The 25,795-nt window shown below is 45.0% G+C and overlaps 1 protein-coding gene and 1 long non-coding RNA gene across 4 annotated transcripts in view; one reads left to right on the top strand and one right to left on the bottom strand.

Moving 5' to 3' along the window:
- The window catches only part of WLS (Wnt ligand secretion mediator), a 98,847-nt gene extending 74,916 nt beyond the window's left edge, over positions 1-23,931 (top strand). For 2 of the 3 annotated variants that reach the window (XM_036123031.2, XM_036123030.2), the window contains 7 exons: positions 282-450; positions 1,827-1,924; positions 2,283-2,346; positions 4,295-4,438; positions 5,684-5,767; positions 13,293-13,446; positions 22,999-23,931. In XM_036123031.2, coding sequence (XP_035978924.1) covers positions 282-450; positions 1,827-1,924; positions 2,283-2,346; positions 4,295-4,438; positions 5,684-5,767; positions 13,293-13,446; positions 22,999-23,108 — 823 coding nt within the window. In that variant the 3' untranslated portion in view covers positions 23,109-23,931. The remainder of the gene's footprint in view (positions 1-281; positions 451-1,826; positions 1,925-2,282; positions 2,347-4,294; positions 4,439-5,683; positions 5,768-13,292; positions 13,447-22,998) is intronic. The other variant, XM_078072937.1, reaches the window with a different exon arrangement.
- LOC118555138 (uncharacterized) lies at positions 7,462-8,030 on the bottom strand. The gene is made up of 2 exons (XR_004926820.2): positions 7,805-8,030; positions 7,462-7,635 (listed from the first exon to the last, which is right to left on the bottom strand). It is a non-coding gene; the product is annotated as an uncharacterized LOC118555138 (long non-coding RNA).
- Positions 23,932-25,795: the final 1,864 nt, after the last annotated feature.

Raw genomic sequence — 25,795 nt, forward strand, 5'->3', positions numbered from 1 at the left:
AAGTGCAGGGCACTAAGGAGCTTAGCTTCAATTATATAGAAAGGTTAATGTAGGCTTCCTTCATCCCGCAGTGGTGCCAACAACACAAGGCATTTTGCGTCTGGGTGTAGAAACTCATTATGAGAGCTAAGAAACTGATCATATGGCTTCAGTCTCAATAGGTAACATCTCAATTCCCCAAACTGGGTTGTTTTTTTGTTTTGTTTTGTTTTGGGTTTTTTTTTGGAAAATCTGCCTCCCAGATGAATAAAGTGGTTTTCCTGCTATTTTCTCATGATCAGAGTCATCTTTGCCCTTGGGATTTCCATGACTTTTATCAATATCCCAGTGGAATGGTTTTCCATTGGATTTGATTGGACCTGGATGCTACTGTTCGGCGACATCCGGCAAGGCATCTTTTACGCAATGCTCCTCTCCTTCTGGATCATCTTCTGTGGCGAGCACATGATGGTAAGAGCCTCCTGAGGGAGGAAGGGACGGGGGTGAGACAAGATCAACTAGTGGCTGCAAGACTGAGCTCTGGAGTCAGAACGCCGGTTCAAATTCTGACTCCCCCACTTGTTACCTAGCCACGTGGCCTCCGGCAAGTGACTGTCTGGCCCAGAATCTCCGGTTTCTCATCTGTAACATGGATTTTAAAGGCCTGGTGTATAGGGTTTTCGTGAGATTTAAGCGAGATAATGTGAGTATTTCACAGAATGTAAACACACAAATGTCAGTGATTATTACTGTTTCTTCTGCTTTGGCTTCAGCTCTGCTTGTCCCCAGGACCAAGGTAACCCCCAGAGAATGTGGGTCTGGCTCTTTCCAGCTGGCAATTTGTCCAGGTGGCCTGGTAACCCCTGTTACCCTGAAATACTGACCTCCCTGGTCTCAGTTTGCACAGACATCAAATCCTATTTCAGGAGGGATTGAAGGTACCACGGCTAAAAATAAGAATGGTGCGGTCCTCACGTTGTGGCTCAGGTGATATGCCAGCTGGAGCTTGGTCCTCCTGGCAGGCAACCAGCTTCATAGTAGTGGACTGCTTTTAAACTCCACTAGGGTTTGATCCTTGCTTCTGCAGTCTTGCAGCCCTTCTAGGAGAGCAGTGAGAGCAGAGAGAGGTGTTTGCTGATGGCTGGGGTGCCTGGGGTAGGCGGGAGGGGTCCTCCAGTGGTGATGCTCTGAGAATGAGCCCTTGGCAGCAGGACTCGGGTCCAGCAGCAGCACAGCGAGCCATGGTGGAGGCCCAGAGTGGATTTGTGTGGACTGTCGCACCTGGTCTTCAGCCTGGGTGCTAAGATTTGTCTTCTGCCTTTCTCCGTTTTCTCGCTCTACATTCCTTCATTTTCTGTCTCTTAGTGTCTTTGTATATCTACCAAGAGGAACCACTCTTGTTTTTAATGAAGGTAGGGAGAACATACGTCTATTTTCCTAACCATGAGAGATATTGATATATCTCTTGACATATTTTAATGCCTTAAAGTGTTTATTTTGTCCTCTGGGAATCCACCCGCCTGACAAACACATGCGATAAACCGCTTAATTTAATTCAGAATGAGTTATTTTGCAAACCACAGAACTTCCACTGCTGAGGATACAAGGCCTTTCTTTGTGTTCCCGTAGCATCCTGTTCTTATGGCTATGAGAGCCCCTATGGATGGACTGATAAAAAATGAGCTCCTCTGGAACAGAGATTTTGGTTTTACTCATTCTCATATGCCTAGAGTCTAGCATGATGCCTGGTATACAACAGGTGGTCAGCAGGATTGTTAGAATGACTGACTTACCTGTAGAATTGCTTTGCTCTCCCCGATGTCATTTCTCATTTCCATTTCCCTCAGGATCAGCACGAGCGGAATCACATAGCAGGGTACTGGAAGCAAGTCGGACCAATTGCTGTTGGCTCTTTCTGTCTCTTCATATTTGACATGTGTGAGAGGTGAGCAGGTGCCTGTGGGTTCCTGGGCTGAAATGTGCATCCCCATGTCCACCCCAGCTCCTCGGGAGGAGGATTCAAAAAGAGGAAGGGTGGTTGGGAGCCTGTGGGATGGAAGCATTGGACGTGGTTATGTCCGCAGATAAGGATTGGGCTGAGATCAAAGGCAAAGCTCTTTCTAGATGGAAAATATTTGTGCTGGTCCTATCCTTCAAACTCTGTTTCTCTTTAAGTCTGTGAACTTTTCTTAGTCTACACACAGCCCCCGCCCTTCTGGCTGAGAAGCAGAGGATGTGTAAAAAGGAAAGTCCCCCTTTGCCTCTGTATTAATTGTGTCTTTCCATCTTGTTTTTCTTTCTAGAGGGGTACAACTCACAAATCCCTTCTACAGCATCTGGACTACAGATGTCGGGACAGAGCTGGCTGTATCCTTCCTTGATGACTTCAGGGTTTCATTTCTTCCCACAGCCGTCAGGTCCCCCCAGATCATTTTCTAAGTCCTGCTAATATTCTCCGTGTGTGCTCAGCCAGAGCTTTGATCCTCAGACCAATGATCATGGCACAATTAATGCAAATAATCAGAAGAATTAATGCTTGCTTTTAAGCCCGGTGAGAGCAGGCAAAATGAGGAAGGTGCAGCATATCCCCGTGGCAGAGGGCTCAGAGTTGCTCGTCTTACCACAGCCTGTGCAAATGACCTGTGATACACTTGTTTACCGCAGACTCAAGCATGACTAGCTTTTCCCTGGAGCCACGGAGGTTCACCTCTGGGCCCCTGTGGGAGAGCCTGTTTCTGAAGTCCTCCATGTGCGAGACTTCTTACAGTGACCTTGGTGTACCAGCGTACCACGCTGCTGCTATTCATTTCTGAGACCGCATGGAGATAAGGCTAAGGTGATTAGTTCCAGAGGAGTTGCCGAGGCTTCTGGTTGGTTGGCATAAACTCTGAGTCATCTTCATGAAACAGAAGTGACAGTCTTCTCTTATCCCCTTCAGGATGCTGGATTTAAATATTTTATCTTCCTGAATAATATGTTAAGTGCTTTGGGAGAAAAAGACTCTCCTCTGTTGTAGTGGGGAGAAAGGCTGGAGTTGTATTATTTCTTGATGGATAATATCTTGTCATGTGCTGGTAAATATGCTTTGTCTGGTCATGATGTTTGTCTGGGCTTCTTAGTATCACAAGAACTTGGTGAGCAAACTGATTCAGTAGTATCATTACCTTAATAAAGATGAGAGAGTTGTGCTCTGCCCTACTCCCATCCTTCCTCCCGAAAATGTGAGCTGCACAACACGGGGAGTCCTTACAACGTTAAGTCTACTTCAGCCCTTTCATGGTCCATATATGATGAAGGTCCACGGAGGCAAATAAAATGTCAGGGCCTGTAGCAAAAAAAAAGCTATATTCCCTTCATTCTGGGGTACTGTTGGCATTTGGAAAGAAGGAGAAACTGCATTGAATATATTATTTAATGAAATATACACACTGAGTGCACGCTTGTTAAAATATTTTAAAATATGCAGCTTGGGGTAGAGTTGTAGCAGAAAGGACTTGGATTCAGGTCACCTGCCTCCCAGGCCAGCTCAGTGTTCCCCAAGCCTTGGTGGTTCTCAGGTTGAGCTTTCAGGATGGGTCTTAGAGTTGCCCTGATCAGTTTCAAAGTATATACTGCCCCCACCCTCATCTCCCACCTTGGCCATCTGTCCTTCTGCTCTCTGTTCCATTTGACAAGATTTTTCTTGTGACAGAAAATTGCAAACAGAACTTCATCCCTGGTTTTACTTCAAGGCCTTCCGTCCCATGCCCAGCATCCCTTGAAGCTGCTGCTCCCAACCCCCACGTCATCACCTCCTGATTCCACGGTGTCTCCGTCTCCTTCTAAAAATCCAAGGACTAGCCCGCTGGTTCTCAACCACGATTATACTTGCTCTTGGAAAATCTGATTCCATAGATCTGCCGTGGAACCTGGGCTGTATTGTAACTCTTCTGGTGATTTTAATGCAGCGTTTTACCTGATCAGTCATTTACAACCAATACCCAGTATTTTAGTGCTTTTCAAATGGATCGTGCATACCAATCTCCTGGGAATCTTGTTACGAGCCAGATTCTGATCCAGTAGGTCTCGGGTGGGCCCTGGAGTCTGCATTTCTAATAAGCGAGGCTCCATTCTCCTCTCACTTGCCTTAGAAAACAACTTGGAACACTCCACTCTGTTGTACTTTTGTGTCCGAAAATCTCTATCGCTGGCATTAGAATGCCAAGTTTTAATATTTTATCCCCCTGTTTGGAGACCATGGGTGTCCTTGCCAAGAGAGCTGAGGAGAAGTGTTTGTGTCAGCAAGCCTGCCCTTTCCTTTACTGGAAACCATCAGATGGCCTTCATCATTGTGGCTGGTATCTGCCTCTGCCTCTACTTCCTGTTTCTGTGCTTCATGGTGTTTCAGGTGTTTCGGAACATCAGTGGGAAGCAGTCCAGCCTGCCGGCCATGAGCAAAGTCCGGCGGCTGCACTATGAGGTGAGCAAACCTCCCGGCTCACGCGGGACCTGGTGACTCAGGAGCTCCTGCTTGGTGTGTAAACACACACCACACACCACACACCTACACCTGGAGATGAGAAGCCTTTATTTCAGATACACATGGAGGGATTCTCCTGTCACGGAAGATGTCTGGGCAAAATAAGAGGCTAACTCTGACTCTGAGAAGCATCTAGCTGGCTTGTGTCGATCTTGGAGTTTTCTGTGGTCTATATGTCTTTCTGTCCTCAGAAGGGGTGAACTTGTTCAGCAGGTTCTTCAGCTTTGGGATGGAATGTGGGTGATACTAGATGGGAGATTTGATTAGAGTGGCATCAGGGCTTTGGCTGGGGTGAGGCTTTAGGTAAAGTTCCCTTGCTGAGAATCAGCCTGGAGCCTGGGCTTCAGCCCAGGTGATCTGATTTTTTAGACTCGGAGAGGCCACATTTCCCCTAAAATATCCAGCAGGTGATCAAATAGAATTCAGTAATCTCTGTTTATAGATTATGTGCTTCATTCAAGAGAAAACGCTCAACATCCTCCGATCTCTTAATGCAGGCAACACATTCTTAATTTTTCAAGGATCCCTTGGATTCATGCCTAAGTGGCTGTCCCTGGAGACATGGGCCTAATTCCTCTTGTGAAAAGAAACAGAAACTGCAGAACCCCAGGGTTTTTATATACAGTGGATCTGCAGCTAAGAGCCCCCAAGTAAGAGGTGTCTTTCCCTGAAACACAGGTTTCCTTAAATCCTGCTCTCAGGAAACCCTGGGCACTTTCTGAAGCTTTGCATGTCTCTAGAGCTAGAGTGACACATGAGAAAATTCAACCAAATCCACTTCATGTTGATTAATATGCACATTTCTTTTTGTTCACTGGAGCAGAATTTTATTACAACCACAGAAAACTTGGATTTGGTGACTTTGAACCCTTGCAGAGAAGCATAACCAGCTTAGCAGGGAAATTAGCAGCCTCACAACGTGCCGTGAATATAATTTCCCCGGCTCTGGTATCACTGTTTCATGAGAGATAAGAACATAAGAAATGTTTGGCCCAATAAATTTTTCAGTCACCTTCACCTGTGTAGGAGAAATGTTACTATATGAAATTATTTTACTAGTCCCTCTTAGGGATTTTGTTTTATAGATATTTTTTTTTAATTGGTTTTTTACAGAGTTATATCTTGAGAAAAGGATTGGTGCTAGCTGGGAGAGTGGTAATCTACTCTTTCTCTCCTTCCCAATAGGGGCTGATTTTCAGGTTCAAGTTCCTCATGCTGATCACCTTGGCCTGCGCCGCTATGACTGTCATTTTCTTCATTGTTAGCCAGGTAAGTGGACCCTGAACCGCGTCAGGGTGAGAATGTCCCTGGAGGGGTGCCTCCACTCTGCACAGAAAATTCTAGAGAGCTGCTGAGGAAGGAGCAGGGAGGCTGTAATGCTGGGCACCTCTTCAAGCCATGTTTTTTAAGGTGCTCTACTCTGGGACTGAACCACCTGGCCAGAGGTGGATGGAATTTTCCCTTTCAGTATAGCCTCGTAGGAGGAAGAAAGTTGCTACATAAATTAAAAGCCTGCAGCCAGATTGAAGGGCACTTATTTCATTTACTTAAGAGAATACACTTTTTAAGCCCTATAGCAGAACACCAACAAGCAAGTATTTGTTTGACTTGATCTTTATCTAAGCATTAACATAGATCCTTTTACAGTCCATCAGCCATTCTTTGTAATAATTATATTGCCACTTAAACATGAAATACAATTCAGAAGTCCCCTTGATAGACTCTTACCTTTCTGCTGGTTATTTCCAAAACTCAAAATGTTGCTATACTTGAAAACCTCAATAGTGGTAATAATTTTAAAATGTTGGTAACTGGCTTTGGAAAGTGGAAAGCACTGTTTAAACCTGACAGATGACCTATCTGCCATTCATTTGAGCTCCACAAAAATCCTGTGGGTGTAGGGTGGTTGGGGTTGTTATCTCAGTTGCTAGGATATGAAATCGAATGGCCTTAGAGACATTTCCCATTTGTGCTGTTTTCCAGCTGGGTGAGATAGTGGATGATTACTTAACAGTTCTAAGGTTTAATTTTGCTATCTGTAGAATGCATGTAATAATAGTACCGCCACAAAAGGGGGCTGTAAGGACCACAGGAAGTAATGCCTGCAGAGTGATTTGCAGAGTGCCTGGCACATCCTGGGCAGGAATAGCTGTGCTCTTGTGAATAACAAAAGGGGTGAATGTTGTGCCAAAGGACATTCAGTAAGTTGGGGACCAGAACCCAGTCCTTTTGACTTTTTTTTTTTTTTTTTTTGCCAACTGTTCTGTCATCCCTGTATTTGGCCAAAACTGAGAATGTTAGTGCAGATGGAGCCTTAGGACCGGACTTGTCTCACTGTGCTGGCTCGTTTCCCTCTAGTAGAGGGGCTCCTGTGCTTTTTCTGCAGCATAGATCCCATGGGCAACCTGCTGGAGGCTATGGGTGTCTTCGTTGAATGTTTTTAAATGAGTAAAATAAAGTACTTTGGATTTCAAAGATATCTGCAATTATACATGTTACAGATGTTACAGATACGTATCTATAATTGTAATTGATAGGAAAATGTCATGATTTTATGGGTAACAAAATTACAGGTTGTGCTAGTGCTAATATTAACAGGACTTTGTTTTCTACATTTATAATTGAAAGAAATGGTAACTTTCATATCATAAAGATACAGTTTTTCTCATTCCAGTCCATGGACCTCTTGAACTTGTTGCAGGGACACCCAAGGGTGCCTCCGACCCACATTAGGGGCCTCTAGAGACATGTGGGCTCTGCCCACTGGGCAGTGTGAGTGTTGCTGTTGAAGGCTGAAATGAGTGTGGAAAACAAACAAAACAAATAATACATATCTGTCTTCGAAAAGTTCTGCTTACCACATCTGCTGTGACCTACACCAGTGCTGTGTTTGTATCAGACTGTTTGTTTATAAAACCGAGGAAACTTCAGTCATCGCTCCAAATGCAGTAACATATTTCAAATTCTGAATGAGTTTTTTATTCACCCAGCTGAGGCTCAAACAAGGGTGTCTGAGGGCTGACTTATCCTTTGGCTGATTCCTTCATGTGACCCGAGTGTCCAGTCCTCCAGTGCCTCGGTAACGCACTGGGACACTTAATAGGGCCAGTTGGATGAGTCCGAGAGAGCAGGGCACACTGCTTGGAGAAACAGAAGCGTCAAGTAAGCTGGGCTGAGAAATGAAAGGCAGTCTCAAGATATGTTCTCAGGAAGGCAGAGGCAAAGGGCACTTTGGGTCTTAACTTGTGTCTCTGCCCTCTCAGAAAGCTGCCGCCACGCTCCCACAGCCCCATGCCACTTACGCACCTGGCTCTGCAGAGAGTCCCTTCCAGGTGAAGTCCAGAAGGGACGGCTGCTGATCTTGAAGGCAGCCACATGTTGCCCGAATTTAGCCTTGTCTATGTTACATAGTGCACCGTTTTCAAGCAAGGGAGGCCAGTTCTTCCAAGGAGCAGAGTTTGTGGCTTTTCTTTGGAGAAAAAGATTAATATTCCATTTGCCCCAGTATTTTCTAACACGGCTCCAGACTGTGGCTGGCTTTTTATATCTGCCGCAGCGACAGTCAGCCCGGAGTGGATTTCAACTCCAAGGGGGTAGCAGCGAGTTCTTTTGGATTCCATTAGCTCCTCACATTCCTCCTGCTGGGTTATTTTTTTAAGGTTTATTTATAGATATCTAAGACGTTTTCAGGCATAACTCTCGATGTCCCAGGTACTGTACTAATATAGTCATCAGAGGATTTATTTTTTAATGTCATTTTGGAATGTCTCAGCAATGAGCTCACCTGAAAGAAAACCTATTGGGTAACTTTTTGAAATAGATCCCAGCCTTAGGTAAAAGGAATGTATTAAAACTCCCATTATACTCTCGGGCTTGCTGAGAGAGCTTGCATTTAAGCCCCATGAAATATAATGCGAGGGGATCTCACCAGGATATTGAAGCTCTGAGGCCAGGAATGAAGGGCCCACAGGAAGCTGTGGAATGCAGTGACCTTGAGGCTTTGTAGCTGGGTCCTGAGGGGCAGTCTTTTAATGCCTGCCATTTTAATGGCCTCAGTCATAGCAACCGAGAGATGGTACATCACAGTCTGGTATTTTAGCCCCTTCCCTCTGGAAAAGAAAGAGGCGTTCCGTTTAGAGGTGGCAGGCAGTAGGGAACAGAAGTGCAATGCAGGGGAGAAGGTCACCAACCTTCACTAAGGGGACCCCCAGGTGCCTGACATTCAGGTCAAGCCACATGCAGCAAACTCCCAGAGAGCCTGTCCCCAGCTCTTTTTTGTGTGTGTGATCACTTCATTCTGTTACTCACAGAGGAAATGTTTCCAGTAAGAGAGCCTGTGTCTGGGATTTGGAAATCTTGTTGTTAAGTGGAATGTTGGTTGTCAAGACTACTGGGTGTAAAGGGATTTGACCTTCACTTGGCTCCAGGGGTATAATTGGGTGGTTTTACACAAAAGTAAATTGTTCAAATGTTAAATCAGGAAAAACAGGGACTTTTAGAAATAAGACTTAGGCAGAGGGAAGATGATTTTCTTTTTTTTCTTTTTTCTTTTTTGGTTAGGGCTATCTGATTTTTTCCTCCGGAAGTTAAAATGGGGTGACTGTCACCTCTCTGCTTTAGCATTAATAAGATTTCGGATTGACAAGGGCCGCTCTGTTGAGGCTGCTTACTGTGGTTCATGCTGGTGGGAACGTGCTCAGAACTCTGGAGGTCCCAGGCAGGAATAACCGAGAGAGGAGACAGGCACGCACCCACAGTCGAGTGACTCTCTATATACAGCTCATCTATGCAAATGCAACTCTCTGCCCTCAGCAGGAAATAATACATTTAGGGATTACAAATTAAATAGTATAGGTAATTCTGCAGCCTTATGCCAAACAAGGTGCAGGCGTCTCACAGCAGACCTGAGATGGGGGCATGAATCTGCTAGTTCCTCAGGCCGTCTGAGCACCTGTGTACCCCTCATGGTATAAGCATCTCATTTCAGTGCTTCTACTGTAAAGCTGTATTTTGCATATAGATCCAATTTTGAATATCCTATATTACTATGTCTAGGATATATAGTACATCGATATTACTCTATGGATTTGAATATGCAAACCTGTGTATATATACACTGTATAATAATTTGCATTATGGTTAATTAAGTGAATTTTCAAAGGAAATTTGATCTTCCACAATAGTTGCTCCATTTGCTAACTTAACAGACTCACCACTGTTTAGGATAATATTCCTACTCTTATATTGCATAATGGTTAAGAATACCTTCTTTTGGAGTCAGAGCCATGACTTTCGGACTGAGCAATCTTGGGCAAGATAATGTACCTCACTGAGGCATAGTTTTTCCCTGTGTTGAGTGGAAATATTACCTGCCAACCTCATAAAGTTGTTATTTTTATTTTTTAATTTTTTTTTTAAATTTATTTATTTGAGAGAGATAATGAGAGAGAGAGAGAGAGCACATGAGAGGGGGGAGGGTCAGAGGGAGAAGCAGACTCCCTGCCGAGCAGGGAGCCCGATGCGGGACTCGATCCAGGGACTCCAGGATCATGACCTGAGCCGAAGGCAGTCACTTAACCAACTGAGCCACCCAGGCGCCCATAAAGTTGTTATTTTTAAAAAATATTTATTTATTTGACAGAGGGAGAGTGGGAGGGAGAGCGAGAGAGAGAGAGAGAGCATGAGCAGAGGAGAGCGGCAGGCAGAGGGAGAGGCAGACTCCCCGCTGAGCAGGGAGCCCGATGCGGGACTCGATCCCAGGACCCTGGGACCATGACCTGAGCCCAAGGCAGACACTTAACCGACTGAGCCACCCAGGCGCCCATAAAGTTAAGACTAAATAATATCTTCCATTTAAAATTCTTACTGTAGTGCCTGACATATTAGCATTGGATAAATAAATGTTAACTATCATTACCCTTATTATTTTAAAAAGTCTGAGTTTTGCTAATATTTGTGTTAGAGAGCAATATTTAAGTGAAATAATACTTATTACCCATTGACTTACTTTTAAGTACAATCATCATTCTTTACTATAGAATGCAATATTTTCTCTTTACTTTGGCATCAGATATTTCCTTCGAGCAACTGTTTCTATCCTCCCTTTCTACTTCCATGTACTTGCACTGGCATTCCTGCACATGCCTGTACCTTTGTCCATATTCATTCAACAAACATCTGTCTGTCGAATACCATTGTGAACCAGGCATACAGGTGGGCGTTTCCTTAGATCGGTCATGCCAGTCCCAACAAGAATCAATTTCAGCAAAAAGGTACTGAGTTTTCCCAGCTTATGTCCTAGGAAGTAGGGTCTCTTGCAGGAGAGAGACCTATTGAGGGGTCTACTGCCTTAACAGAGTAGAAGAAAATTACAGCTGCCTTATTCCATCGTATCTATAGTTCACCCAGCCCATCCTACCCTCCTTCCTCGCATACAGAACAGTTCCCTTTGTTATGACAGCAGGTACATAGATTTCCAGGAATTATCTTAAGACTTCCTTTCCTCTTCCATTATATGCATTAAAATCATCTTAAGTATGCCCTAGGTACTGTAATTTTTATAAAGCTAGGGTATTCTGTTAAGAAGAGTGACATTTGGAGACATTTCTAAGAAGTTAGTTCTATGTAGCTTAAATGCTCATACATTGTTCTAAAATCAGTAATGGTTATGAAATTCTTTGCCAAAAATATTCCCGAGCACATTGTATCAAGTGAATTATTTCCAAAAATAAGTTAGGGTTCATGATAATGGTTTATGCATCACAAAAATGAAAAATTATGTATCACCAAGGCCAACTAAAATTGGTAAGTCTAGAGTTAGTTAACCTAACTAACTGATACTCCACGTCTTTCAAAAGGAAACACCTATACTTACAGCTTTATTATGCCTGGGGCCCCAGTGGGTCATGCGCTATAAAGAAGGTGTCAGGTGAATATAGACCCATTGCCTCATGAACAGGAGGTGAAATCCACCTGCTTGTTAAAGTCATTAACATTTAGATACAGCTTACCATCTTACACTTTAGCTCCTAGAAGAAGGGGCTCCTAGAGATGGTTTACATAACCCAGCCTCAGTAAGTTCTCACAGGGACATTTGTCCAGTATTCTTCTACTCCCATTTAAAATTTCCTGTAGCAAGCAGAAGTGGTCAGAATCATTTCTTTTTATTTATTTATTTATTTATTTATTTATTTATTTATTATTTATTTATTTATTTATTTATTTATTTGACAGAGAGAGACACAGCGAGAGAGGGAACACAAGCAGGGGGAGTGGGGGAGGGAGAAGCAGGCTCCCCGCCAAGCAGGGAGCCCGATGCAGGGCTCGATCCCAGGACCCTGAGATCATGACCTGAGCCGAAGGCAGACGCTTAACGACTGAGCCACCCAGGCGCCCCCAGAATCATTTCATTGATCTCAGAACTGGCACAAATTTTTAGTCACTCGGCTCAATAGTTCTGTTGACAGTTCTTAGTGTAATCCATACGTCATCAGACAGCCCTCCAAACAATTACCAAGTCATTAACATAGACAAAAGCTGCCTCAAAACATTCCTGGAGAATTGTAAGGTGTGTGAAAGCTTCATAATTACCTTCATGAGTGACTTACATAGAGTGACATTATATAGACATAAGATTTATTGTTTATTGTCTTAGGAAATTTCTTGAAACATTTTTACTTAATTCTCCTCAGTAACCCTGCAAGTTTCTATTTTGTACTTTTTTTTTTTTTTTAAGATTTTATTTATTTACTCGAGAGAGAGCAAGCAAGCAAGAGAGAGAGCACAAGCAGGGGCAGAAGGAGAGGGAGAAGCAGACTCCCCACTGAGCAGGGAGCCCGACATGGAACTCGATCCCAGGACCCTGGAATCATGACCTGAGCTGAAGGCAGATGCATAACCGACCAAGTCACCCAGGCGTCCCCTCTATTTTGTACCTAAGGAAACTGCGGTTTAGAGTCTTAACTCTTCTCTTACATTAAACAGAGAGTGAGTGGTGGAGTCTGCATTTGAATCCTGGTCTCTGACTCCAAGCCTGTGTCTTTTCGGCTTCCCCACGCTGCCCCACTAAGGAAAGCTACTCACCGTTAAGGCTTCATTTGATTATTTAATCAGCCTGTCTTCACTTCACTGTCTTCACTCCACTGTGGGGCATCAGGCACCAAGGTATGGCAGTGAACAAGTCAGAAGTGGTCTCTGCCTGCAGGGAGTTTACATCGAGCTGCGAAGATAGACTACAGAGGAGGGGTTATAGTTGTGGATAAGTGTGAGACTCAAACACAGTTTCCTTAAGTTAGGGGTAACTATGTACTGTTATTTAAGAAAGAGATACTCCCTGGGTGATTCTGATGTGCAGCCAACATGAGAACCACTGACTTTGTACCTGACACACAGTAAACCCTCAGTGAACCTAAATTCATACTAGTATGATTTTGATTTAAAAAGGAGTCCTAGGGGCACCTGGATGGCTCAGTCAGTTAAGCGTCTGCCTTTGGCTCAGGTCATGATCCCAGGGTTCTGGGATCGAGCCCACATGCATCGGGCTCCCTGCCCAGCGGGGCATCTGCTTCTTCTCCCTCTGCCCTTTCCCCCACTTGTGCTCCCTCGAGCGCATGCTCTCTCTCTCTCTCTTTCTAAAATAAGTAAATAAAAAATCTAAAAAGAAAAAAAGAAGTCTTACATGGCCCTTTACTTTTCCCATATGTAGAAGACATTTGGTTTTTGTGTTGGTTGGTTCCTGTGTCAGTGTTATATTTCTTCTTGGTTCCAATTGAATGTTACTGTCCTTTTCCCATAGGTGACAGAAGGCCATTGGAAGTGGGGCGGCGTCACTGTCCAGGTGAACAGTGCCTTTTTCACAGGCATTTATGGGATGTGGAACCTGTATGTCTTTGCTCTGATGTTCTTGTATGCGCCATCCCATAAGAACTATGGGGAAGACCAGTCCAATGGTGAGTTTCAGTCTCTTCAGCAGAGCTTTATTCAGGATAATTCAGCTTCAGTCTCTACAAGATCCACTTAGGAAAGGCTCTGGGTTCCCCAGTCAGACTTTCCCTGCAAATGTCAGTGAGCACCCCTGGGGACTGGGGAGCCATAAGAAAAAAAGCCAGCACAAGGCAGATACTTCTTTAAGTCGTTGTCTCTTTTTTTTTAAATCTTCAAACATTGAGAAGATTGCATTTTAGTCTGAGGTGCCAGTTTTAGTATAAAATTTAAATTTGCTTTCCTCAATTTTTTGAGCAAAATTGACTCTTGGAGATTATGCTAGGTTTATTCTTCTGATTTGAGAAGCATGATCTTAAGCTATCAGGTGGAATGGGCCTGGGTTCTGAGAGTCGAAGATTGAGCTGGCTTTGTTTTTCTCCTGCTCATTCTTGTGGAAGGCTGCTAACATGCATCCAGACCAATAGCTGTTCCTCTGTCCCCATGGCCTTCTCCCTAAGTGCGATTGCTGCCACACGGAGCCTTAGGAACCTTAGCCAGTCTGGCTGTTTTGTAGATGATGAAACTGAGGCCCAGAGAAGGGAAGCGCTTGCCTGGGGTGTCTGTTCCAGCCACAGCAGAGGGAAATGACTGTCACAGCTCTAGGCCATGCTCTTAACTTGGAATAGGTGGCCTGGTAAACAACAGATCTGATAGCTCCTTTTTCTTTGACTACTCAGTCCTACACTGTGTGTCTCCGCCCTTATTCTGCCTTGTCTTTTTCACACTGGCTTTACCCTCGCCATGTTCTGGCTCTTCCCCAAGTATTAGAATGCTCTTTCTCAAATCAGAGCCAGTGCCCTTCACTGCCTTGGAGGAGAGACCAGGGCTTTACAGTCTGCATGTCGGCCGTGGCACTGCGGGTGGGCCTTGCTCACGGGAAGTGCTTACCATGTGTGTATTGAATGAATGGATTCATTCCCTGGGTCCCTTTGGGCCTAATAAAACCCTGCCCGTCTCCTGGGCTCATTCAAAATGCTTCCTCTTTCTTGAAACCTATTCCTGATCACCCTAGTTGGAGTCCAGCAAACTACATTCAATAGAATATTGTTGCCACGGAATATTGATAGGTTTTAGTAGTGAAACAAATTTGAGAACCATTGGGTTTTTAATCAGCATTAATGAGGTTTTTACTGCAAGACATCTTAATGCCTTTAATACGTTAATTTTTACTATAGGTCTTTTTAAATAGGTGAGAGTAACAGCATTTCCCCAAATTATTAAATCATTTGGCCCTGGACCCCTTTTTCCAAGCAGTGCATTTTTTTCTGGAAGTAGTGTTCTAAGGAATAGGCCTGGGGAAACACGATTATACTTTTCACATGACACTTGCTGTATAAAGGTAGTAGATGAATTTGCCTGTATCTTCTTTCTCTCCTTCTGGAATACTGACTCCTTAAGAGCAAGGACAGGTTCTTAAGGGTGTTTTGAAAATGTTGGTTGAATTAATGCTTTAGAAATGAGAGTTCTAGATTAGTTTTCATATTTCACAGATGGGCCAATGATCTAGAGAGTTAGGGTTAGAAGGAGAGGAGGGTGATGACATGAGAGATGGTGTGAGAAGTGAGGGGCATCTCTGTTGAAGGTTGGGGCCGTAGATGATTCTCAGCCACCATCTGCCTCCAATACTATACCTCTCTCTTCTGTGTAAGAGTGTCCTTCAGGCCTGTCTTCCTTCCTGCTCCTTGGCTGGTCTCACTCAGCGTGGGAAATGGTGGCACGTAGCCTCTCAAACAGTGGACCTCCAGAACGCCAGCAGGAAGGGATTCTGGGCTTGTGAACAAGAATCTCGATTTCATTTCATGGTCATCCTGTTGGACTTTGACAGAAATCACATGGATGTGTCCTTGACTTGAGAGTATTAAGCAGGAACCCAGTAGGTGAAGTTTCTGCCTTCCAGGGAAATGCCCTATAAAGCAGTCACTGGACTTCCTGGGAAGTTGGAATGACACTACTAATGGGCCGTCATTACTGCATACTGACCACGTACTAAGGCACTTTATGTAAACTATTCCGGTGGTTTTTGTTATGTGACTATTGGCACACTGCCTAACCTCTGTGCACCACTTCTCCCAGTTGTGTGATCTCCTAAAGTCTTGGAACCATGAAATTCTGTGGGGTTCTCTTTCTTCCTGTTGGCAAAGAAGAGCGGTTTCTGTCATAAAGGGGCAGCTCAGAGGGTGATCTGTCACAGGTGAGGGGTTTCCCAACACTGGTGAGAATTTGCCCATCCTAGCACTTTTAGGCACGTGGGAAGCCAGAGCTGTGGCCATCCCTGCAGAGACAGGCTGACTGCCTGCCACCCTGTTGGGCCAGATGCTTGATTTGCAAGCCAGGTATCAGGCAGCTCCCATTAAGGCTTCTTACTCTGCATAGCAGCCGCCCTCTGAGGCTTGAAACCTTGCAGATGAGAATAGCACTTGATCTGTTCCCATCAGATTTTTTTTTTTTTTTCGGTTGAAGGCAGCTTGACCTGTAATTTCACAGAAAGCTCAAAAGCTGGTTCTCACCAGGAGGTCATATCCCCCAAATCCCTTGCCAAAAGTATTCATGTTTGTTTGTTTGGGATTGTCACTATGACTGGGAGGTGCCACTGGTGTCTAGAGGCCACGTTCTAAGGATGCTGGGTGTCCTGCAGTGAGCAAAACAGTTTCCTGTAGTAGAGAATTAGCCAGCCTAAAATGCCAGTAGGGCCCTTGCTGAAAAAACATTCTTCAAGCAGTTAAATGGGCAGACTCTTTTGGGACCCTGTTCCAGTCATAAACACGAGTCACACAACTTAGCAGTTCTATGATGGTAACATGATCGGCCGTGACTTCACAGCAGCCCGTGAGCCCCCCGCAGCTTGGTGTGTCCTTCCAGTCCCACATGATGCTGTGACCTCGTGCCTTTGGAAGGGGCTTTTCCACGCTGGGTTCTCTGATCATGTTCCTTCTCTGCCCTCCTTCACTTTTCATCTCTTCGTCTACCGGCCAGACCACACAGTGTCTCCCAGGAGTTGTGGAGCATTTGCCAAGATTTTGAAGCTCCTTGGAAAGAGCTAGTTTGAAATATTACATGGAAACCTAGAAAACGAACTCCTAGGGGGATACACTGTATTTTTAAATTCTCTGGGTCTCTGGATGACATCCCTTCTCCTCCCCCAGCCTTCCCGTGCTCCTTTTCCTTTCTCATGGAAAGTTTTTATTTTTAAGGTGGCTTGGGCTCCCCCACTCCCTTGCTTTTAAGGTCCAGAGCCAAGTACTCAGATCTCTTGCTATGGAGAATGAATCCCAGGTGTGTGGTGCTTCTTGCCTTTGTGAGATGGATCCTGGATGGACATCTGGAAAAAGCTCCTTTCCAGGAACTTGGCAGGTGGTTTCTGATGCAGCCAAAGGGGCTAAGGAAAGAGAAAGAATATTGAGAGGGGTTGTTTTGTTTGGACATGGAGAGAGATGCCAAGAACTGTCAGGAGGGAGTGGGTAGGAAGGAAATGAAAGCAGAGAGCATAGATTTTGGCTTCTCCCTTTTGGTCAAGGAATGGACTGAGAGAAACAAAGCAGATGGCAGGTTCTAGAAAGGCTGGCTTTCCAAAGAGCATTTTTTTCTTATACATCTGTTTCTCTTTTATTGTGTGGATCAGAAAGTGACCCTTCGAAATGAACCGCTGAGTACCTCAGTACTTAGCACTGTGTCAGGTTTGATCAGATGGAGTGACATGAAGCCCAAAGGAGGGACTAAGACACAGTCCCTGCTCTCGTGGAGCCAGCAGCCTGGTCTGAGAGACAAGGCTTCCTTGGCTGCCTCTAGAAACTCGGGACGTGGCGGAACAGCTCCAGGCCAGAACACTTTCATGTTTTTAGCAGCTGATTGGTGCTGCAAAGGTGTGGAGCTCTGGGTTCCATCTCGTTGGTTGATTTACCATAGCTGGTGATATAAACGTTCTCACGTCAAGTATTTCATATACATACATATATGTTTATCTTTAAATATAATCATTTTATGTGTATATGTGTGTGTACATACATGTTGTATATGTTGGTATACACATATATACAAACAGACATATCATTTGTTTTAATTTAGCAAAGATATTTTAGACCTCTTTCTTTTAAGGACCATTCACATTTTCTGCCCAGCTCCTGCTGCCTTCTCATTAAAGTTGTTCTTTTTACCTGTTTCCATAAGCGATTTGTGAATCATTCTGGATGTCTTCCCAGGCAGACACGAATTGCAGCAGGCTGATGTTAATCTTAGGGCGGAACGAAGGCAGCATCTCCCAGGGGCTCAGCATTGATGCTCTGCACGCTCAGCGAACTGTCCAAACCCCCTCAGCCACCAATTCATGTGGAAAAAAAAGTTGGAGCTGCTTATGAAGTCAGACAATTCTTAATAATAGCTTTCATTTTTGTGTTATTTCGTCTATAGAATTCTTGTCAGAAGGTTTTAGAAAAAAAGCCTGAGAAACGGAATTCCTGACTGGATGACTATGACGAAGGGAACAGGAACACTCTAATTGCCAACTGGTTCCTTTCTATTTCTATTCGCGCTAAATGTCTTCTGTCTGACACACTCATTCTGCTGGAAGCCACAGCAGCAACCCCGGGTCCCATGTCTTGGTAGCTCGCTACCACGCTGTGTCAGTTTTACTGCCAGAGGCTTCTAAGGTCTCCTGCTGCTTGTTTCACAGGAAAGGTGGCTTTGGCTTTTGTTGCCGCAATAAATGTTGGGTTTGAGTCATGAGGCTTCGACAGTGGCCGCCTTTTATTGAGGCCTTTCCCCTGGTTGCGTGTGAGATGACCCGCCCGTGGCTAGCCTGGCTTCTTGATGTCTGTGAGCAGTGATGGAAGTGGTCTTACCACCAGGACTGGACCCAGACTCTGAAGTGGGTCTCCGTGGCCTTCTCCCATTTCCTAATGAAGATGGGAAGCTGGCGACAAGCCACTACCAGCCTAGCACGTCCTGCTCTGCTGGGTGGAGTTGGGCACTTTCTGCCTCCCGCCTCTCCCGGGGCTGCTGTCCTTCCAGTGACCTGATCTTTCCTTTCCCAGGCAAAGCAAAGCATCTTTGCCCGGCTCCTCGAATGACTATCACCCCACTCTCAGTCACCTTCTTGGGAGTGACTTTCTGCCTCCTAAATTTTTCAGTTTGGGAAGGCTGTTGTTGCAGATACCACAGACTGAGAGGCTTAAACAACGGAAACTGATGTATTTTCTCACAGCTCGGAAGGCAAGAAGTCCGAGGTCAGAGTCTCAGCAGGACTGATTTCTTTGGAGGTTTCTTTCCTTGGCTTGTAGATGGTCTTCTCTCTGTGTCTTCACATGGTCTTCAGTCTGTGTGTCTCTGTATCCTGATCTCCTTTTCTTATAAAGACATAGGTCGTATTGGATTAGAGACCACCCCTGTGACCTCATGTTAACTTCCTTACCTCTTTAGAGGCCCTATCTCCACATATAGTCACATTCTGAGGTACTGGGAATTAGGAGTTCAGCAAATAAATTTTGGGAGGATATGATTCAGCCCGTAACATTAAGTTTTCACTCAAAATGTCTAGGTTTTATTGTGTCCACCCTCTTGGAATTGCCTGGTACTCGGTATCTGGAGGTACTTTGAAGGTAGGTGGGGAATGGCTCAGCATGAAGTCACGAGTGTTCTAGAAAGAACATAAGCTTTGGAGGTAGACATAGATGGTTTGGAATCCTGGCTCCAATGTGGACTGAGTATGACCTAAAGAAATATGAACTCATGGTGTGGGAGCTTTCTGGCTTCCAGATCTGGGCAGTGGGGTGTTCATTTGCCTTAGTGGTTGTGAGGACAGAATTAGGTAGCCCCATAATGTTCGAAGACTGCTGGTCTCCCAGATTCTGTGAAACAGTCTTGGAATTATCTTAGCGAGTTTTCTTTCCTTTTACTACAATAGCCACAGATACACAAGGAATCATCATTAAAATGATGCCAGTCTTCGGGAGCTGTGGTTATTGGTGTCTCATTATAGTGTAGTTTATATGGCTTTCTGTGTCTCCAGGATGCATTCCAGTCAGTGAGAATCAAGCAGCAAGCAGCTACATACCTGTGGATGCCATATCATAAATATGGATCCGTTGATAGTCCTTGGTGATTAAATCCAATGCCAGAGATTAGTCTCATTTCACAACGGTTAGACAGAAACAAGCTCTCATCTCCTTGTTAATTAGCTGAGAGGACCTGACACCATAAGCAGGGAAAGAGGCTTAATGCAAACTGAAGAATTATTTTCTTTACCTTTTTAAATTTTTTCCCCATTTATTCTTCTCCTCTTCCCTAAACAAGAAACATACTACATTTTCGGAAAGGGTTTTGTGTTTTTGTTTTTGTTGTTTTTGTCTTAGAAAAGACTCTGAGCATGTTTGTGCACTAAGTAGCAGAAGCCAAGAGAGAGGGAGAATAACAGATGGAGCAAGACCTTGGCAGAAGTAGGGGTTGATGGAATTTGGAAAGAAATGGAGGGATCCCCACTCCTGCCATGTTACTGCCATATTCCCACATTCACCCCCTAAGGGGTGGGGGGAGAGTTGGCCTTCAAGGTACAATCAGACCACACGCGATGAGTCATAGATTTGGCCAGCCAGGGTCCCATTGCTCTGGGTCCTCATCCCAGCTCTGCTGGGAGCAAACTGAATCACATTAGAAAAATTAATTGCCTATTCGACCCTCAGTGTCTTCCTGTTTATAAAGAAATACAGGGCATGCTGAGCCCCTAATAGTGCATAGGGTAAATACTAAAAAATAACAGCTGTCTTTACTACCTGTGCACTGATAAATTATGTGCCATAAATTCTCTTTCACCAAATACAGAAGCAAAGTTAACATCCTGAACATTTCATCCGGATTATTGCATGTATATGTTTATGACCATAACACGTTGCGTGTGGACTCATCCTTTGCTGGCAGTCTCTCTGGCTGTTAGAAACTAGATTGTTTACAAAGAGTCAACATAGCCTAAAGGTTTGACAGCCTGGATTCTGGAGCCTTATTGCTCTGGTTTGGATCCCACATCACAGTTTACCAACCTGGCCCTTGGGCAAGTTACTTAACCTCTCTGTGCCTCAGTTTTTTCATCAATAGAATGGAAATGATGACAGCATTTCTGTCAAAGCACTGGTGTGAAGATTAAATATATTTGTATTTGTAAAGTGTTCAAAACGGTGTCAGCACATGATAAAGACCAATATGGGTGCTTATTAAAATAAGGAAGCCAAAGTAATTTGGCTCAAGTAATCTGTAGAATCATACACGTTTTTTAGGACATGCTAATGAGAACCGCATTTTAAGCTTAAAGAATTAGCACCTTGGGTTCAAAACCTGAGTAGAATTACATTCTAGAATGTGTCTATTTTTAAGTCTTCAGTGAAAGGGATTCTTTAGGTAAACACTTGGAGGTGCTAATGGGTTTACTGGGGTGGTCAGGACTTTCTTTGAAATTTTAATGACTCACACAGACATCCACATCCTGACAGTGGCTTTGAAGTTTTGATGGCTCACCCAGATATGCAAATCCAGAACTAACTTTGACGGAGAAATTTGAGGCCTAGGCAATTGTGCTAGACTAAGGAGTGGGCTAGAAGTTGCAGCAGTGAGAAAGCAAGCTGGTGACCTGGGAAAACTTGCTTGTACAAATAACGGTTCCGTGTGGCCCCCGGGGGCCCTGCATAAGTCTTCTACAGCCTCTGCACCCTGTTGGTCTGTGTGCTGGCCCAAGGGAGGGTAGAGCTGGACGTGCTGGAGCCTGGGCTGATACACCCCCTTCATTACTTGCTCTGCCCCCAGTCCTGTGGATCGGACCCTTGTGCAGAGAGCCCCAATTACCGTTAGCAGTCCTCCTCAACAGCTAATGACCCAGCTACTGAAAGTAGCGAGTCTCAGGCAGAGAGCCGCAGACCAGCATTTAATAAGACTGATTCAGCCGCACGGCTGCTGAGAATGGGTCTGTGGGGAAGAACGAATACCACGTGGCACACGTGAAGAGCACCAGCCACGCAGCCTGTGGGACCAGCATGTGGGGTGGCTCCTGGGGTTCTGAGGCCAGCAGATGCATTGATGCCCAACAGTTCTCAGACTAGTGACAAGACATTAGTTGTAAGCATAGGGCCAAAGCTTTCTTCTAAGTTTCAAGCCCAGTTGAAAACAGCACTTATTTATTTAATTCTGTGCTTTGAACTAGGAAAAATTTTAGTCCCAGAAAGTATGTGTATACAGTATAAATATAAAAATATGATATATAATAATATAATAAAATATAATATGTAATAAACATAGACATATAAAATATAAAAATCACAGATGTGGGGCACCTGGGTGGCTCAGTCATTAAGCGTCTGCCTTCGGCTCAGGTCATGATCCCGGGGTCCTGGGATCGAGCCCCGCATCGGGCTCCCTGCTCCGCGGGAAGCCTGCTTCTCCCTCTCCCACTCCCCCTGCTTGTGTTCCCTCTCTCGCTGTCTCTCTCTCTCTGTCAAATAAATAAAATCTTAAAAAAAAAAAAAAAAATCACAGACGTAACCCTGAGCTTTCATTCTCCAGCACCTCTTTCTGCAAATCTGCAAGTCCGTGTGCACCCCACACAGACACAGTCTGACAGCAGTTATGTCCTAATGTTTTCCATTTTCCTTTTGCCAGCTATATGTTCATTTAGTTTGCCTTATGGCAGGTAGGATTCTTCAATTTACAGAAACTTACTTTTTTCTTGCTAGTGGAGAAAAAACCGCATTTTTCCGTTTTAGCAGAGGGGAACACGTCTGTCACTGATGATGAGTCCAAAACACCGGTGTTGTGTACAGAATCCTGGGGGCAGCAGAAAGTTCAGAGCCCATTTCTGGGATTTTTCTTTTTTTTCCCCCAGGAGAAGAAAACCCCTGAACGTTTCTCAATGTATTACATGCACTCCCCTGCCCTATCTGTTGGTAAATATAGGCAGGTCTTGTTTGCCCTCGCATGGCGTAGCTGCTTTGTAAATTACTCACAGCAAGTGTGTACGTGTGTCCCTCCCCATCGCTGGGGAGGCGTGTTGTGCTGGCTTAGTCCACACCACGGGGCCTTGGAGTCAGACTTTCCTTCCCCGGCCTCCTTCCCGGCCCTGTCGTGTGTCTGCCCCTCCACCTGGGGCAGTGTCCTTACTTCCCTCCCTGTTTCCTCATCTCTAAAGCTGCTGCTGCGATCACTGCGCCCACCTGGGGTGGCTCTTGGAAGGATTAACTCCGATTACATAGAAAGCATGGAGAATAGCGTCAGGTCCAAAGTAAGCTCTCATTAAATGTTAATAATGACTACACATGATAGAAGCATCATTGACTCATCTGTCATTAATATCTCTTCCCTGAGAGACAGGAATGCTCTGAAAGTACTAGAGTCTGAAAGGGGTGCGCATTGGCCCAGGTTGTGGTGCCCTGGTGGTCTCCAGAAGCTCGGGATGTGGAAGAGGGCTGGTGCTGGGCCAGTGTTACCGAGGCGAATCCCAGCTTGCTGCTTCCTCCTTGCACACGTCTAACACCAAAACCCTGTTTCAGGTGATCTGGGTGTCCACAGTGGGGAGGAACTCCAGCTCACCACCACCATCACCCATGTGGACGGACCCACCGAGATCTACAAGTTGACCCGCAAGGAGGCCCAGGAGTAAGAGGCTGCAGCACCTGGCTGGGACGGTCCCCACATCCCGGCCCCTCTAGCTAGAGTGGGGAGCGTGCAGACGAATGCTCGAGACTCCTCGCTGTGGTTTCCTGGGCCAGCAGCATAGACGTTTGTTAGTTCGCCTTCTGACTGTGCTCTCCGAGGACGATTCCTGCGGCCACTAATGCGTTGTGTATGATAACAAAACCTCTGATATGACACATTTTCTGTGATCATTGTTAATTAGGGACATAGTAACATCTGTAGCAGGTGGTTAGTAAACCTCATGTGTTGGGGGTGTTCTCCTTGGGGGATGGTTTGGGCCAGACGGGGTCTATATGGAGTGGAATATTTGACTCTTTTTCCTGTTTTAGATTCTAGGGTAGATTTTAACATCTTTGCAGGCCAGGATAGGCTGGTGTTATAGTCTTCTCAAACCTAGTCTGTGACCACTTGTTGTTTTTGTTTTTTTTTTCCTATTTATATCACCAAGTAGCCTATTGAGTTAATATTTAAGTTGTCAATAGATATGTGTCCCTATTTTTTATGGCATAATATAAAATAACTGAACTTCGTGAGAAGGTCTATTACGCCAGGGGCATTTCAGCTTTGAAACCAAATCTGTATATCCAATACTAACCAGTCTGTTGGATGTGGGTTTTAAAAAAATGTTTGCTAAACTACCCGAGTAGGATTTATTGTATTAAATGGCCTTTGGGTCTGAAAAGCTTTTTTAACCTCTTGCTTAAAATGTGTTTTCTTTTGATAAGATGCTTCCAACAGCCTCCAAAAGTGTAGATCTGATCGTTTAAATAAACCTGTATGTATATGCACATATGTATACGCACACGTCGTCCGCCTCCTCCACCAGTGCCCACAGAATCTTTTCCCTGCTGACTCTGCAGGGTGGGGAATGGCTGGGGAAACAGCTTTATGAAAAATTAAAATATTTTGCCACCAAATCAGAGTGCTTCGGGGGGTGGTATCAATTTCTGGAAATAGGGTAATATTTTCTGTGCTAGGTGCTTAACCTCCCTAGGCTGGCAATGAGTGCTCACACGTGGGGAAGAAAAGTTAGAGAATGTACAAGCAGACATCAGCACCCCACCCCCTTAGTCTCACTTCCCAAGTAGCTGGTTTCATTGTATTTTAACTCTGCCATCGGAGAGGCCACATGGCACATCAGAGAGAAAGGATACTGGATCGGGTGTTGGAAGGCACAGTTTGCTGTCGTCATTAACAGTGTGACCTTGTTGAAGCCTCGTGACCTGACTGTTCCCTCGCCTACAAACTGGCATTCCTAAACTAACAGCTTCACGGGGTTGCCGTGCCAATTAAACGAGTTAAAGTATATGGAAGTGTTTCTTCAGCTCTATGCCGTATAAATGTGCTCTTCCTGGATCGAGAAACCATTTTGTAAGTGTTTTTCACACACACATGCCTGCGGGTCCGGGGCACATGCCATGGAATTTACCCACTCAGCAGCCCCCATCCTTTCTTGTCCCTGATTTTGGCTAAAGTCATGCCAAGCCATGATGGAAAGACACACTTTGGCTTTGGCTCTTCTCCAAGGCCTTTTCCTGTCCTAGTAAACACGTGATGGTATGTGACCCAACGCATTCAACATCTACCTTCTGATCAACCACTGCGGTGCCAGGAAATCAGTGTAGCCTGTGCCTTGCAGTCGGGAAGGGAAGACGAATGCAAAACATGACTAGTGATCTGTCCAGCAGGCTGGAGGGAGAGTTTCTCCTAAGGAGGTAGGAAAGGCCTGAAATAGGCTTTCAAGAAGTAAGATTTTACCAAGGCCAAAGGGCAGAGGGAACCACAGTCCAAAAATCATAGAGGAAGTGAAGAGCAGAGAACGTTTGGATGAGGCTGGTCCTCAGGCCTGGTTGGCACATAGAAGGAGTGGAAACAGCAGATGAGCCCCATGTACCAGGGATTTGAATGCTATGGTAAGAGCTGTAGGACTGAACCGAAGGTGTTAGGCACGGAAGCGATATGATCAGAATGATGAGTGGCTCAAGGAGAAGCTGGATGGGCTCAGCAAAGAGGTTCCCAAGGCTAGAACTAGGGTGACGGTAGAGGACGTGGAGAGGAAGTTACTTGGAGATAAAGCCGACATGGTTTGAGCGTTCTGAATGTGAGCCTCATGAAAATGAAGAGCAGAGTCAAATCGCAAGCAAGCCCTTGCTGGGTGAGGGAATGGTAAGGTCCTTGACAGAATTCGAGATTCCTAGAGATGTGTCAGTGGGTCTGTTACTTAAAGGTCTGTAAAGTAGTAGAAGCCAACTAGCAACCTTAGCCGAAAGAAGAACTTACTAGAGCTTTCCTAGAGTATCTCCTGGATCCGTGGAAGAGTGCAGTTAACCAGAAAGATTGGCAACTGGGACAACTCTAAAGAGACCCCAGCACCAGGAATTCATGGACCTTTCCCCTCAAGCTGTTACCATTTACACCCAGTCCAAGTCTCTGTCTCACTTCAGAACTAGGAGGGAGTATGTGAGCAGCTCAGCCTCAGGCAGCCACCTGTCTCTTTGCCAGTCAACTGTGTTCAGGAAATCAAGTCAGCTTGCTGCTAGTGGCTCACCCTATGGATCGGGGTCAGTTTCTAAAGAACCCATTTTGAGCTGGGCAAACACTCAGGAAAGATCTGCCACAATGGGCAAGACGATGAACCTGGATTTGCCTGGG

The sequence above is a fragment of the Halichoerus grypus genome, chromosome 5 (genome assembly GCF_964656455.1).
Source record: "Halichoerus grypus chromosome 5, mHalGry1.hap1.1, whole genome shotgun sequence".
NCBI lineage: Eukaryota > Metazoa > Chordata > Mammalia > Carnivora > Phocidae > Halichoerus > Halichoerus grypus.